The 16,216-nt window shown below is 48.6% G+C and overlaps 1 protein-coding gene across 8 annotated transcripts in view; it reads right to left on the bottom strand.

Moving 5' to 3' along the window:
- ARAP1 (ArfGAP with RhoGAP domain, ankyrin repeat and PH domain 1) overlaps positions 1–16,216 on the bottom strand; it is a 149,993-nt gene that overhangs the window by 49,607 nt on the left and 84,170 nt on the right. For all 8 annotated transcript variants that reach the window (XR_013985098.1, XM_081001768.1, XM_081001764.1 and 5 more), the window contains 4 exons: positions 14,927–15,033; positions 12,500–12,699; positions 11,474–11,559; positions 2,992–3,174 (listed from right to left, as the gene is read on the bottom strand). Coding sequence is in view for 7 of the 8 variants with exons in the window: in XM_081001768.1 (XP_080857894.1) it covers positions 2,992–3,174; positions 11,474–11,559; positions 12,500–12,699; positions 14,927–15,033 (576 nt within the window). In the remaining variant the exon portion in view is untranslated. The remainder of the gene's footprint in view (positions 1–2,991; positions 3,175–11,473; positions 11,560–12,499; positions 12,700–14,926; positions 15,034–16,216) is intronic.

Genomic DNA, 16,216 nt, shown 5'->3' with positions numbered 1-16,216 from the left:
TACCACTGTACTAATAACCATGGGAGAAATGGTAGGGATTTCCTTGCTGTTGTTCTTTTAAAAGAAGATGTTTAAACTCAGCTTTGGAGATGAGGGAACGGCACTCTGCACACGCCCAGAGGCTCTCTGCACCACGAGACACAACACTGCAATTCATTGCTCTTCGCCCAGCTCGTACAAGCTATGCACAAATTTCCTTGTTGCTTGGACACCGTTCTGGGCGTCTCGCCCAGAGCCGGATCTGGCGCAGGAGATGCAAGCCATAAACGGAGGCAGTTCCACACCCCACCCTTCTGCTATCCAGATGACAGCATCTGCCCACCTGCCGGTCTAAGATGCACAGGCCTGGGGGACCCGGCTTCTTAACCCTCGCCCTCCCTATCCAGGAACTGGCCTTAAACAGCTCAGGACCACCTCTTGCCATATGAACCGACCCGGATATCATCTTCAGAGGCCCTTCTCGTGTGCCTTCTCCCTGAGGTCCAGAAGGTGGCAACACGAGAACAGGGCCTTTTCTGTGATGGCTCCGTTTGTGGGATGCTCTCCCCAGGGTGGCTCGACTGGTGCCGTCCTTCTACACTAGGGATCAGCAAACGAAGGCCCGTGGGCCGGATCAGGCCCAATTGCCCTCTGGATCCGGCCCATAGATGGTCCTGGAATCGCCACTTGGATCGGCATGATCATTCGGGCTACGCCATTTTTTTGCAATTTTTGGGGGGTGGCTTCCCACACACACACACACACACACCTCGGCGGCACCTCCTCCCTCCCTCCTCCTGGCTTCTCCCTACCCTGCAGAGAAAGGGAGCTTGCTTTGATTGGTGCCTGCCAATCCAAAGTCTCGCTGCCCCTGCGCTGAGGCGCAGCCCAGACTCGCCGCCTCCCCGCCAGCCTCTTTTTATTATTATTACAGTGGTACCTCAGGTTAAGTACATACTTCGTTCCGGAGGTCCGTTCTTAACCTGAAACTGCTCTTAACCTGAAGCACCACTTTAGCTAATGGGGCTTCTTGCTGCTGCCGCGCCACCGCCACCTGATTTCTGTTCTCATCCTGAAGCAAAGTTCTTAACCCGAGGTACTATTTCTGAGTAAGCGGAGTCTGTAACCTGAAGCGTCTGTAACCCGAGGTACCACTGTACACAATACACGTACACAACACACTACCTTATTTTCATAACATAAAACATTACTCTACATAATACCTACCTATACTATACGTACCAACATACTTACACACCTACCCCACACGGACACCCACAAAGTGACTTGACTTCCAGCCATTCTTGTTACGCTACTTTATTTTTCCAACTAGCTTAAACACATTTCTTTATTTCTTTAATCTCACCTTCTATCTTAACTTTACTCTCCTTTCACTCTAATCATTTCCTGGATTCACTCAGTATCTGTCAGAAATTCTACTTTTTCACATAGATTTTGATGGATTCCTTAAAGATAGCCCACTCCTTATTCACTTTTTGTACCAGATCTCCTCTTACACAGAGCAAAATGATCAGACAACAGCAAAGGTTGCTAACTTTATCGAGGGTGCAATGAGATTAAGGGCCACTATCTGAACCATAACATTGCTCATTTGACTGCCCTTTTTACCCATTGCTCTCTTTTTATTTGTATATATTGCTTGTTTTATGTTGCCATGGCCATTGGCTAAGGCGAACCAGGTTTATCTATCTATCTCCTCTTATCCTCCCTGTTAGTTCGGCATTATGGAAGTATTCCATCATTTTATAGAACCAGTCTGTTTTAGTTGGGACGCTGCTGCTTTTCCAATTTTTGGCAATCAATAACCTTGCCGCCGTAGTTGCATACATAAATATTTATGTACACGCTGTGGGCATCTTGACGGGGCGTGTCGCGGGGCTTCAGCTGGAGCTTGGCACGCCTGCTGGCCCCACACCTGGCGTCTGAGATAGCTGACCCGGAAAAGAGAGGCTTCACCGCCATCGCCACCACCCAACCGCAGGCAGAGCGGTGGAGGAGGTAGGAAAGCAGGGGGAGGGGAGTGGCTGGGGGGGAGAGGGGGGGAGAGAGAAGCCCCCCTCTGCCCCGTGCGTGCGCACAGTCCGGCCCGCCACAAGGTCTGAGGGCCGGCGAACCAGCCCCCTCCTAAAAAAAGTTTGCTGACCCCTGTTCTACACCCTTAGGTGCCAGGCAAAAACGTTCCTTTTTAACCAGGCCATACATACAGCCGTACCTTGGAAGTCCCACAGAATCCGTTCCAGTAGTCCGCTTGACTTCCAAAACGTTCAGAAACCAAAGCGCGGCTTCCGATTGGCTGCAGGAAGCACCTGCAGCCAATCGGAAGCCCCGTCGGACGTTCGGGTTCCAAAAATTGTTCACAAACCAGAACACTCGCTTCCGGGTTTGTGGCGTTCGGAAGTCAAAATGTTCCAAGTCACGAGGCGTTCGAGAACCAAGGTATGACTGTACTACAGTGGATGCTCGGGTTGCAAACGTGATCCGTGCGGGATGTACGTTCGCAACCCGCAGCGTTCGCAAACCACAGCGGCGTGTCTGCGCACGCGCGGGTTGCAATTCGGCACTTCTGCGCATGAGCAGAGTGCAATTTAACACTTCTGCACATGCACGACCCCCCAAACCCAGAAGTAACCTGTTCCAGTACTTCCGGGTTTCAGCGTGTCCGTAACCCAAAGAAACGCAACCTGAAGCGTCTGTAACCCGAGGTATGACTGTATGTTTTTTTATGTGCTGGAAGTTACCCAGACTGGTTGGGGTGACCCAGTTGGGCAGAGTGCAAATATATAAAAAAAATTCTTATTCTTATTTGGAGGATTGACATCTGGTGCCCTTTAAAATGTGTTGTGGGAGGTGGGGATTTTTTGCTTTTGCTTTTGTTTGTTATTATGTATTGTGTGTTATCCTTCTGTATTCTTCTGTGCAATATACAAATTCAGTAAATAAATAAATAATTCTAATAATAGTTCTAATAATAATAATAATCGGAATATCCACCTTGTTGAGCTCCTCCTGGTTGCCAAAGAGCGGGTGGTAGCGCCGGTATTTTCCTTCCCTGTACTTGGCCACGAGGAAGCGGCGCCTCTCCTGGCTGTCGCTCCTGGGGTGGACTGCCTCGCTGGGGGGGACGTTGGCCGCCCAGAACTGGTTGGCCACTGCGTTGCCGATCTGCAGGAAGAGCTGAGGAGGCAAAAGGGGCAGGGAGGTGAAGGCCGGCCATGTAGGGACAGGCTACGCAACTGCACTGCCTGATCCATCGCTGCTCTGGACCTCATGGAGTCATCTAGTCCAGGCTTCCTCAGCCTCAGCCCTCCAGATGTTATTGGCCTACAACTCCCATGATCCCTAGCTAGAGGGACCGGTGGTCAGGGATGCTGGGAGTTGTAGTCTCAAAACATCTGGAGGGCCGGGGTTGAGGAAGCCTGGCTTAGGGGGCTGAGAGTTGTTTGGAGACACACACACACACACACACACACACACACACACACACGCCATTCCCCTCCCAGTTCCCACAGTGGTTTAACGACCAGCCCCTCTTCCCTGGGAATTCTGGGAATTCTAACTCTGGGAGGGAGAATACAGGGTCCCCCCCAAAAAACCAAGAACCTCTCAGTGCCCTTAACAAACTGCATCTCCCAAAATTCTGGACTATTTATAATAATATAATAATATTTTTTTTATTTATACCCTGCCCCTCTGGCTGAGTTTCCCCTGCTAGCTAGGGATCATGGGAGTTGTAGGCCAAAAACATCTGGAGGGCCGAGGTTGAGGAAGCCTGATCTAGTCCCACCCCCAGCAATGCAGGAATCCATGACAGCATCCATGACAGATGGCCAGCCAAGCTCTGCTTAATAACCTCCAAGGAAGGAGAGTGTACAATCTCCCGAGGGAGACCGTTCCACTGTCAAACAGCTCATACCATCATGAAGTTTTCTTTTTTATATACAGTGGTGCCTCGCAAGACGAAAAGAATCCGTTCCGCGAGTCTCTTCGTCTTGCGGGTTTTTTCGTCTTGTGAAGCAAGCCCATTAGCGGTTTAGCGGATTAGCGCTATTAGCGGCTTAGCGGGCTTAACGGATCAGCTGATAAGCGGCTTAGCGATCAGCTGTTAAGCGGCTTAAAGATCAGCCGATAAGCGGCTTAACGATCAGCTGATAAGCGGCTTAGCGATCAGCTGTTAAGCGGCTTAGCCATCAGCTGATAAGCGGTTTAGCGGCTTGGGAAAAAGGGGGGGGAGGAAAAAAACCCCGCAGGAACTCGCAAGACATTTTCGTCTTGCGAAGCAAGCACATAGGAAATTTGTTTTGCGAAGCACCTCCAAAACGGAAAACCCTTTCGTCTAGCGGGTTTTCCGTCTTGCGAGGCATTCGTCTTGCGGGACACCACTGTACATATATATAATTTTTTTAACATATCAATTCCAACAGTCATTTAACATAACTTCTTATCTTATACAATATTTTAGACTTCCATCAGCGACCTCTGAAGATTTCCCGATCTTTATCACTTGTTCTGCATTTCTTAATTTCTCTATTACTTTTAATTGTCCTTAACTAATAATTTTTTTCAAAGTCTTCCTTGCAATATTTCACAACGTCCTCCTTACAGAACTTCTTGCTGTCCTACTAGCGTAATCTGTTTATTACAATTGCTTTTCAAATAATTCAAATATTTACTCCTGTCCTCTAAGAATCTCTGATCCCACAGGTTTCGAATCCTTCCTGTTAATTTATCTAATTCTGCATAGTCAATTACTGTCAGGAAGTTTTGACTGATTGTTTAAATTTTTACCCCATCTTCTTCTCCAAGGTGGCATATATGGTTCCCCTGCCCCCTTCATTTAATCTGCACAACAACCTTGAGAAGTAGGTTAGGCTGAGAGGCAGCGACTGGCACCCAAGGAAACCTACCTCTCTGGGTCGTTGCGAGGATAAAATGCGAGAAACCCACGTCTACCACCTTCACGTCCTTAGAGAAAAGCTGGGATAGATAAGGAACAACGGCTTGTTCCCCTGGCATGGGTGGCTGGCGTGCATTTTTAAGGCTCAAGATTCTGAACATGGGCCCCCTAGTTTAAACAGCAAACTTTCCCCCACTCCCAAGAAGGAGTGCCAACTTGGCCCTGCGACAGTGGGTGCCCAGGGCCATGCTCTGGTTTTCTCTCGCTTGACTACTGCAATGCGCTCTATGTGGGGCTACCTTTGAAGGTGACAGGAAACTACAACTAATCCAGAATGTGGCAGCTAGACTGGGGACTGGGAGCGGCCGTCAAGACCACATAACACTAATCTTGAAAGACCTACATTGGCTCCCAGTACGTTTCCGGGCACAATTCAAAGTGTTGGTGCTGACCTTGAAAGCCCTAAATGGCCTCAAAGGTCCAGTAGACCTGAAGGAGCGTCTCCACCCCCGTCGTTCAGCCCGGACACTGAGATCCAGTGCTGAGGGCCTTCTGGCGGTTCCCTCCTTGCGAGAAGTGAGGTTACAGGGATCCAGGCAGAGGGCCTTCTCGGTAATGGCACCAGCCCTGTGGAACGCCCTCCCATCAGATGTCAAAGAGAACAACAACTACCAGGCTTTTAGAAGGCATCTGAAGGCAGCCCTGCTTAGGTAAGTTTTTAATGTTTAATAGACTATTGTATTTTAATACTTTGTGGGAAGCCGCCCAGAGTGGCTAGGGAAACCCAGCTGGATGGGCGGGGTATAAATAAATTATTATTATTATTATTATTATTATTATTATTATTATTATTATTATTGCCATGCAGTGTGTGTGGCCCTGGCATACCAAAATTTGTGGGTGCTCGGCCCCTTCGTGGGGAATTTTGTGGGTGCTCAGGCACCCAGGGCCCCAGGGAGTTGGCCCCCGGGCCCCCGAGCCAGCAATGGAAGAGAAGTTTGTTCGGTCCATATTGTGACCCAATTCACCCCTCCCAGAATGGAACATGATCACTCTTCAGAATTCACCCTTCTCCAAATCTTCCAAGAGAGATCTCAGTTCAAATAATGTACCCCCAAAAAATCACAGAATCGTGGAATTGTAGATTTGGAACGGAGCCCGGGGAACATCTACTGCAACCCCCCTGCCATTTATCATTGAAAAGGTGTAAAAGAGGCTTAGAAATGTGGGCACTGTGATGAATGTGACATCTGCATTGCTGTCCAAATTGTTTTTTTTACAGTAGTGAAAAATGGCAGAGAGCAGAGTTTAATGAATGAACTTCTGTGAGACTGACGCGCGTGGAAATGGACCGCTCCCTCCGTCTCTGCCCTAAGCCTTAATGGATTGGGGGAAATGATCACAAATATGTTTAATTCATGGCTCAGTCGGTAGAGTCTTAATCTCAGGGTCATGGATTCGAGTCTCACACTGGGCAATAGATTCCTACATTGCAGGGGGTTGGACTGGAAGACCCTCATGGTCTCAACTCTACAATTCTGGGATTCGACTCTATACAGTCAAAAGCGCACAGCCAAACAGACAATTGATTTCAGCTCAGGGCACCTTAAACCTCACAGCGCTTGGGAGCTGCACTAACATTAAAAGCCAAGCAGGCATTTCCGAGGGATGAGATCAGCCAGACACACCCAGCAGCACTGGGATGTGTTGGGACGCATTGCCAAGACCTCAGAACATCCAGGATTTACTATCATCAGCAACATTAGCAATAGTTGTTGCTTGATCCTCATCAGAAGGAATGATGGCAGATTAGAGCATATAAGAGAACAATTAGAAGCAGTAAAACGAAATCACTGCGATATAGTGCACCCTTTCTTTGCACAATTCATTAGCAAATAAATCATAACGTAGCTAATGCAGGGCTTGTTGTTTAGTCGTTTAGTCGTGTCCGACTCTTCATGACCCCCTGGACCAGAGCACGCCAGGCCCTCCTGTCTTCCACTGCCTCCCGCAGTTTGGTCAAACTCATGCTGGTAGCTTTGAGAACACTGTCCAGCCATCTCGTCCTCTGTCATCCCCTTCTCCTTGCGCCCTCCATCTTTCCCAGCATCAGGGTCTTTTCCAGGGAGTCTTCTCTTCTCAGGAGGTGGCCAAAGTCTTGGAGCCTCAGCTTCACGATCTGTCATTCCAGTGAGCACTCAGGGCTGACTTTCTTCGGAATGGAGAGGTTTGATCTTCTTGCAGTCCATGGGACTCTCAAGAGTCTCCTCCAGCACCATAATTCAAAAGCATCATTTCTTTGGCGATCAGCCTTCTTGATGGTCCAGCTCTCACTTCCATACATCACTACTGGGAAAACCAGAATTTTAACTATACGGACCTTTGTTGGCAAGGTGATGTCTCTATTTTTTAAGATGCTGTCTAGGTTTGTCATTGCTTTTCTCCCAAGAAGCAGGCGTCTTTTAATTTCGTGACTGCTGTCACCATCTGCAGTGATCATGGAGCCCAAGAAAGTAAAATCTCTCACTGCCTCCATTTCTTCCCCTTCTATTTGCCAGGAGGTGATGAGCCCAGTGGCCATGATCTTCGGTTTTTTGATGTTGAGCTTCAGACCATATTTTGCGCTCTCCTCTTTCACCCTCATTAAAAGGTTCTTGAATTCCTCCTCACTTTCCGCCATCAAGGTTGTGTCATCTGCATATCTGAGGTTGTTGGTATTTGTTGCAGGGGTTATATGTGACATAAATGATAACAGGAGGGGCAGAGGAACATTAGAAGAGCTTGGCTGCTGGAACAAGCCAAAGCGGGGCCCCGTTCAGCCCAGCATCCCGTTCCCAAGAGCAGCCCTCTCCCCTCCTGCTATTTCCAAGCAACTGGCATTCAGAAGCATTCCTGGTATAGACAGTGTGGAGCAATGGTTAGGGTTTCAGATTAGGACCTGGCAGAACAGAGTTCGAATCCTCCCCCTCAGTCGTGAGTTCACCAAGTGTGACCTTCGGGGCCAGTCACTGTCTCTCAGCCTTGCCCACCTCACAGGGTTATTGGGAGGGTAAAACGAGGAGGGGAAGAGTTGTGTGCCCCAGCTTGAGCTCCTTGCAGGGAAACAGTGCTATATAAATGCAACAAATAATAATAATGAACGATAAAGGATATTAGCTCTGATTGTGGAGGTGGAATGTACAAACCAGGGAGGATTAGTAGTCATTGTTAGTCTCCTCCTCTTCCACAAATTGGTCTAAATCTCTTTTAAAGTTGTCCAAGTTGGTGACCATCACTGCTTCCTGCAGCAGTGAGTTCCATAGTTTAACTATGTGCTGAAAAAAGCAGGACTTGGTTAAGTTTTAAAGTCGACCTAAAACCAAATCTTAGAGGAACGGCTTCCTCATTTTCCTACCCCAATACCAGCCTTTGCCAACCTCCAGCTGTTTCAGACTATTATTTATTTACTGCATTTATCCTGCCTCTTTATCCAAGGAGTTCCCCCTCCTCATTAAGTCCCCATAACAACCCTGCGAGGTAGGTTAGGTGGAGAGGAAGGAGCTGGCCCCCAACGTCGCACCTGGTGAGCTTTGTGGCCAAGTGGGGCTTTGAACCCTGGTCTCTCCCATGTTCGAACCCAACACTCTAACCGCTACACCATACTGCCTACAGCTCCTATCAGCTCCAGCTGGAAATATAAGCAAGGATGAGAATTTTGGATAAATAAGCCAGTGGTGGCCAGAAAACACATCAAAATCATTATCCCACCGCATCCTAATTGTCTCGCAAGGCAGTCCAAAATATCCGGAGGGCACCAGATTGGACATGGCTGGGTTAAACTATGGGGGAAATTAAGGAGCTGCCATCTCACCAAGGGACTGAGACTAGATGTGCCCAAGCACAGTCAGGAAAGCGATCTATAACGCAGCTTGTCTCCCTCTACCCTCCTCATCCCTTTTTTCCTTTTGTGCCATGTCTTTCCAAACATGAGACAGCAGACAAGGACTGGCTTTTGAAAACAGATCTTATCTTGGGCTGGGGTTTCATTGCGGGTGTTGTTGCCGTTACTGGTTATGTCCCCCTTGAACTACTGCAATGCGCTCTCCGTGGGGCTCCCTTTGAAGGTGACTCGGAAACTACAGCTAATCCAGAATGCGGCAGCTAGACTGGTGACTGGGAGCGGCCGACAGGACCATATAACACCGGTCCTCAAGGATCTTCACGGGCTCCCAGGACATTTCTGAGCACAATTGAAAGGGTTGGTGCCGACCTTTAAAGCCCTGAACGAGAGCAGCCTTTTCTGTATTTGCCAGATGGGGTGGATTAAAAGGGTGGTTCTCTCTTTGGGGGCCCAGGCTGCAGGAAAAGGAGCTTGCAAACTGGCTCCAGAAAAGGAGAGTGTCTCTCTCCAAGATTTCCCAAAGACACTCTGCGCAGAGGTGCTATCTTATGAAAACTCTGCCCTCATGTGGAAGCATTGGTGCATCTCTGAGATTTAAAGCAGCCTTGGTTTTGAGAAATGAAGGCAGAACGTACAAAGGCAATTGGCTCAACCCAGGCCAAGGTCCAAGGGCTTTAAAGTGGTGTTTCAGGAAGAGGAAAAGCTCCTTGGTTCAAATCATCATCATCATCGTTCCTGTTGTTGTTTAGTTGTTTAGTCATGTCCGACTCTTCGTGACCCCCTGGACCAGAGCACGCCAGGCACTCCTGTCTTCCACTGCCTCCCACAGTCTGGTCAAACTCATGCTGGTGACTTCGAGAACACTGTCCAACCATCTCGTCCTCCGTCGTCCCCTTCTCCTTGTGCCCTCCATCTTTCCCAACATCAGGGTCTTTTCCAGGGAGTCTTCTCTTCTCATGAGGTGGCCAAAGTCTTGGAGCCTCAGCTTCAGGATCTGTCCTTCCAGTGAGCAATCAGGGCTGATTTCCTTCAGAATGGAGAGGTTGGATCTTCTTGCAGTCCATGGGACTCTCAAGAGTCTCCTCCAGCACCAGAATTCAAAAGCATCCATTCTTCGGTGATCAGCCTTCTTTATGGTCCAGCTCTCACTTCCATACATCACTACTGGGAAAACCATATCTTTAACTATACGGACTATACTATACGGACCTTTGTCATCATCACTACTTGTCTTTATATCCGACTTTGTTCTCCAAGGAACTCTAAGGCGATGTACAGAGTTCTCCTCCTCTTCAGTTAACCCTCAAGAGAACCCTGCAAAGGAGGTTGGGCTGAGAGGCAGGGACCTTGTCTCTCAAGGTCACCTCACCCATGGCTGCGTAGGAATTTGAAGCCTGTTCTCCCAGGTCCTACTCAGACACCCTAAACACTGCACCATCCTGACACTTTCCCCCAACAAATAGTCATAGAATCTCAGGATTGTGGAGTTGGAAGAGACCCCAAGGGCTATCCAATCCAACCCCCTTCTGAATTCCTTGCTTTTTGCTCTCCAGCAATTAATTCCCTGCATCAATACTCTGGGATCTCCTTTAGGCCCTTTTCCTAGCAAATGAGCCTGCGGAGAGTGAAGAAGAGTCTCGCTTTCTTCTTCCAAACAGGAGTGAACCCCACCAAAAAACCCTCTTTGCCTCTGCCTCCTAACCAGCACCTTTCAGGTGCAGCTTCTGATGAGGCGCATGTCAGGAAGGAAGTGTAGAAATCCTCATGGAGGAAGACTGATCATCCTGCCCTAGGTCCAACCCACGGCATCCGCTCACTTTCCTGCAACTTGCTCCCAAAATTATCACCCTTTCGGCAATGCAGAAGAATGCCAGCGTCATACAACTGTTAGAGCATGGGTCTAGGACCAGGGAGACCGGGGTTTGAATCCCCAATCAGCCATGAAAGCTCACGCAGTGGCCTTGGGCCAGCCATTCACTCCCAGCTGAACCAACCTCGCAGGGTCGTTGGGAGAAGATGCCGCCTGGAACTCCTTGGGGGGGGGGGGAAGGTGGTACGATACGATCATCTTTATTGTCATTGTCCCATACAGAACAACGAAATTGAAAAAATCTACATCAGACATTCAAAAACCAACAAGCCTGCTATCCCAACCTGATTAGCCCCCTAAAAACTCTTATACTCCCATAATTAAATACAATATACTCCCATAGAGACCACCTTACACTGAGTTTAAAACCAGTATTGAGTTTGGGTAGAAACTGTTTCTCAGGCGGCTAGTCCTAGTCTTTATAACCCTGTCCCTTCTTCCAGAAGGCAGAAGCTGAAAGAGATCATTTCCGGGGTACGCACTATCCTGCGCTATCTCTGCCGCTTTCTTATGGCACCTGGAAGCATAGATTTGATCTAAGGTGGGAAGAGTGCACCCAATTATTCTCTCTGAAGTCTTTACAACCCTGGACAGCATTGTTTTCCCCCGACTGTGCAGCTCCCAAACCACAAACACAGACCATAAGTTAATACACTCAGCAGTACAATGGTAAAATGCCATCAACAGGTCCTTTGAGAGATTATTTTTCCAAAGGATTCTCAGAAAATATAACCTCTAATGCCATAAATAAATACAGATGATATTAGAGCTTCCCTGGGACATGTGGTCGCAAGTTCCCTCGCTCCTTTCCAGCCCCTTAATTCCCCACCTCAATCAGCTCCTCCGTCCAGACTTTCTTATCCATCTTGAGGCTCCGGACTTTGGTGACGTTGGGTCCCAGCCCGCGGTGTTCTCCTGTGTCGGGAAGGAGAGGAACAATTTTTGAAAAGGTGCCGCGTTCCAAAATCGCAGCGCAGAGGCCTGACGAGACAGGCGGGGAGGTCTTCCCCACTCGCTGACCTCGGGAACAGCTTCACGCCTCAGTTTCTCGCTCCGTACACTTGCAAGGAGCAACGTCGCTTAAGGGAAAGAAGCTGCAAAAGGCCAGAAGAAATACACTTTAAAAAGAGCTTCGGCTATAATTATACTTTTTGCAGGCTGAGCAACAACCCCATATGGAAAGCTTGCAGCATTCGAGACTTGCAAGTCTGGATTACCCAATGCCTGCGGGAAACTGGGAAACAGGATCCAAGCACAAGAGCAACTCTCTCTTGATTGTGGTTTCCAGGAACTGGGATTTCAGAAGCATTGCTTTTTAAAAAATAATTTTATTTATAATTTTCCAACAACACATAATGACAGCAAATAAACCTTGGCTTCCCTTCCCCCTTCCATGACGTCCTTTATCAAAACCTGCTCTGCTGCATATTTTCATCAGTCCATATCTGCTTCTGTTCATGTTACCTTTTCATACTCAATATACGTTCTACTGCTGGAATTATTTGGATTCAGGAGGCTTGCTGCCTCCGACTGCGGAGGCGGAGAATAGCCATCCTGGCTAGCAGCCACTGGTAGCCCCCTCCTCCTCCACAAATTTGCCTCATCCTCTTTTAAAGCTATCCTAGTTGGTGATCCCCACTGCCTCATGTGGCAGGGAGTTCCACAGTTTAACCAGGAAGAAAGGCTTTCTTTCGTCTGTCCAGATCAAGGAGAAGCACTGCGGGGCTCATTTTCATCCGATGAATCTTGCAAAAAGTTGCTTGGTCTGTTTTCTATTTGTTTTATGGTTCTCTTTGAAAACCCAGATTAATAAAATGATTGGGGGTGGGAGAGAGAGAAACAAATTGTTCCTTACCTGCGCATCTCTTGCAGATGACCACACAGAGGTTGATGGAGCCCCAGTCAGGTTTTGGGGAGCCGCAGTCAGCGCAGAAGCAGTTTTCCTCCACCTTCCAAATCCTCTCGGCCACCTCAAAGTTGGAAAGCGCTTCGGCGATGGATTGTTGCATGGCCTCCACCCATTCCTCCTTCTCCTGGTCGGATTCTGCAATGAAGCTGGGAAAGGCGAGAAGAGCAGCGGGTTAGGGATTGAGGACTAATCCTGTGCGACATCTAGGACTGAGGGGAGGAATCTGGAAGTGGAACAGATGGAGGCTAAACAGGAGCAGTGGCCAAAACCGGCAGCAGGTGCGTCAGAGCCAGCAAATTCTGGTTTGGGTCTCATGCTCCCTTCCTGCGGAGTTCTGCAAGGACAAAACGTAACTATGCAAGAATAAAATAAAAAAATTCCTTCCAGCAGCACCTTAGAGCTCAACTAAGTTTGTTCTTGATATGAGCTTTTGTGTGCATGCGCACTTCTTCAGATACACTGAAACAGAAGTCACCAGGCCCTTATATATAGTGAGAGGGTGGAGAGGGGTTTTTCTCAGATGGGTGGTGGGAAGGGGTGATTGGCTGATAGGGGTGGTAAACCTGTTGACGACAGTTAACAACTGCAATTGGGCTTACAGGAAAAAGCAAGGGGTGAGATGGCTAAAAATAGCTTTATCATGTATAATAAGATAAGAATCCAATGTCTCTATTCAGACCAGGTCTCTCCATGGTTTTAAGTTTGGTAATAAGTTGCAATTCAGCAACTTCTCTTTCCAGTCTATTTCTGAAATTCTTTTGTAAAAAGACAGCTGCTTTGAGATCTTGTATAGAATGTCCTGGGAGATTGAAGTATTCTCCTACTGGTTTCTCTGTCTTGTGATTCCTGATGTCAGATTTATGTCCATTTATCCTTTGGCGTAGGGTTTGGCCTGTTTATCCAATATAGAGAGCTGAAGGACACTGCTGGCATTTAATGGCATACAGAATGTTAGAAGATGAGCAATTAAATAGTCCTGAGATGGTATATTTGATGTTGTTGGGGCCAGTAACAGTGTTGTCTGGGTGTAAAGGTAAAGGTAAAGGGACCCCTGACCATTAGGTCCAGTTGTGGCTGACTCTGGGGTTGCGGCGTTCATCTCGCTTTATTGGCCGAGGGAGCCGGCGTACAGCTTCCGGGTCATGTGGCCAGCAGGACTAAGCCGCTTCTGGCGAACCAGAGCAGTGCACGGAAACGCCGTTTACTTTCCCGCCAGAGCGGTACCTATTTATCTACTTGCACTTTGACGTGCTTTTGAACTGCTAGGTTGGCAGGAGCAGGGACCGAGCAACGGGAGCTCAACCCATTGCGGGGATTCGAACCGCCGACCTTCTGATCGGCAAGTCCTAGGCTCTGTGGTTTAGCCCACAGCGCCACCCGTGTCCCTGTCTGGGTGTATGTGGTAGCAAAGTTGGCATCTGGGTTTATTGCAGGCTCTGGCACCAGTGTCCATGTTAAGTCTGGTTGTTGTATTATTGTGGGTGAGGAGTTGTTTAAGATTGGGTCTGTAGGCGATGAAAGGTTTTCCTCCCAGAGCTTGAGAAAGAGAACTGTCGTTGTCTAGGAGATGTTGTAGTTCTCTGATGATGCGTTGTGCTGTTTTAACTTGGGAGCTGTATGTGATTACTAGTGGTGTTCTGTTATTTTCTTTTTTGGGTCTGTCTTGCAGCAAAGAAAGAAGATTCCACCTAAACATTAGGAAGAACTTCCTGACAGTAAGAGCTGTTCGACAGTGGAATTTGCTGCCAAGGAGTGTGGTGGAGTCTCCTTCTTTGGAGGTCTTTAAGCAGAGGCTTGACAATCATATGTCAGGAGTGCTCTGATGGTGTTTCCTGCTTGGCAGGGGGTTGGACTCGATGGCCCTTGTGGTCTCTTCCAACTCTATGATTCTATGATTCTATGAAATTCTCTCTGGGTATCAGTCTGGCTCTGTTGATCTGTTGTTTAACTTCATCAGGCGGATATTTTAGTATCTGAAGAAGTGTGCATGCACACGAAAGCTCATACCAATAACCAACTTAGTTAGTTTCTAAGGTGCTACTGGAAGGAATTTTTTTATTTTGTTTCGACTACGGCAGACCAACACGGCAACCTACCTGTAACTAGAACTATGCAAGAATAGCCTACCCAGCTAGTCTGGTGTCCACTGTGTCGAACCTTAATGGGAAATGCCGGATCCAGGCCCCGGAGGCCTCTCCCTTCCTGCAATTTCCAGTAACTGGGACCCAGAAGTTTCAATGACTGCAAGATGTCAGAGATGGAACCAAGGTTCTTCTGTGGCAAAGCAAGGCAGTCTGCTGCTGTTGAGCTCAGCCCTTCCCCAAAACACACAGGGGCAGGATGAGGCCTTTCTGCGTTAGCAGCCGTCATTACCTGAAGATCCGGTAGGGTGTCGTCAAGTCAAAGCCCCTCCTGTCCACATCCTTGACGTTGCCCACGTTCATTTCGATGTAGGTGATCCCGATGCCCAGGCGGAATTCCTAAGTCGAGGGCACAAGAATTGAAAGTGAGGCCTCAATCGCAATCCGTACTGGATTGGAAAGTGGTTTCACGATGGAAGGAGCGTCTCCACCTCCATCATCCAGCCCGGACACCAAGGTCAGCTATGAAGGCCTTTGGGCAGTTTCCTCCCTGCGAGAAGCGAAGCTACAGGGAACCAGGCAGAGGGCCTTCTCAGTGGTGGCACCCGCCCTGTGGAATGCCCTCCCATCAGATGTCAAAGGAATAAACAACTATCTGACTTCCTATAGAAGAGTCCCGTATGCACAGAGACTTTGCACCTGCCCATTAGGGGAAATAGGAAGCCCTGAACATATATTTTTTAGCCCTGAACATATATTTTTTAGATCTTTCAGACAAGTCTAAGCTTACCGTATTTTTCGCCCTATAGGACGCACTTTTTCCCCTCCAAAAATGAAGGGGAAATGTGTGTGCGTCCTATGGGGCGAATGCAGGCTTTCGCTGAAGCCTGGAGAGCGAGAGGGGTCGGTGCGCACCGACCCCTCTCGCTCTCCAGGCTTCAGGAAGCTATCCACAAGCCTGGGGAGCCCGCGGGAGTTCCCGCAGGGCTCCCTGGGCTTGCGGATAGCAGCCTGCTGCCCGAAGCCGGGGGCGCGCTGAAGCAGCACGCCCCGGGCTTCGGGCAGATATCCGCAAGCCTGGGGAGACCGGCGCGACTTCCCGCCGGGCTCCCTAGGCTTGCGGATAGCAGCCTGTTCTGGGGGCTGGGGTCGGCGGAAGCTCGGGCTGGGGGGGGGGTTTCTTCTTTATTTCCCCCCCAAAAAACTAGGTGCGCCCTATGGGCCGGTGCACCCTATGGGGCGAAAAATACGGTAATTCGCTCCTCTTAGGCAAAGATCACAAGACGACCTGGCTGGTAGCCAGATTCTGCGCCCAGATTTGGAGGCACAGGTCATCCTCTAGAATAAAATAGCTTACTAGGGAAATGCTGAAGTCGCCCTTTGGGGAGCCTCAGGGTCAATTTTTATGGCAGCCCAAATCTCAGTTGTACGGGTGTATGTATATATCTCAGTTTTAACTCATGAGCTATTGCTGCAATCTGCTCTGGTTGTATATTTTATCTTTATGAACGCTGTTTTTATTGTGTTATGCAAGCTGGTCTTTGACCGTAATCAATTATCTCATCCAACTATCTGACTTTCA

The sequence above is a fragment of the Podarcis pityusensis genome (genome assembly GCF_964106645.2).
Source record: "Podarcis pityusensis genome assembly, chromosome: 4".
NCBI lineage: Eukaryota > Metazoa > Chordata > Lepidosauria > Squamata > Lacertidae > Podarcis > Podarcis pityusensis.
Note: the sequence above shows the minus strand (reverse complement) of the source record. Positions and strands in the feature narration are given on the sequence as shown.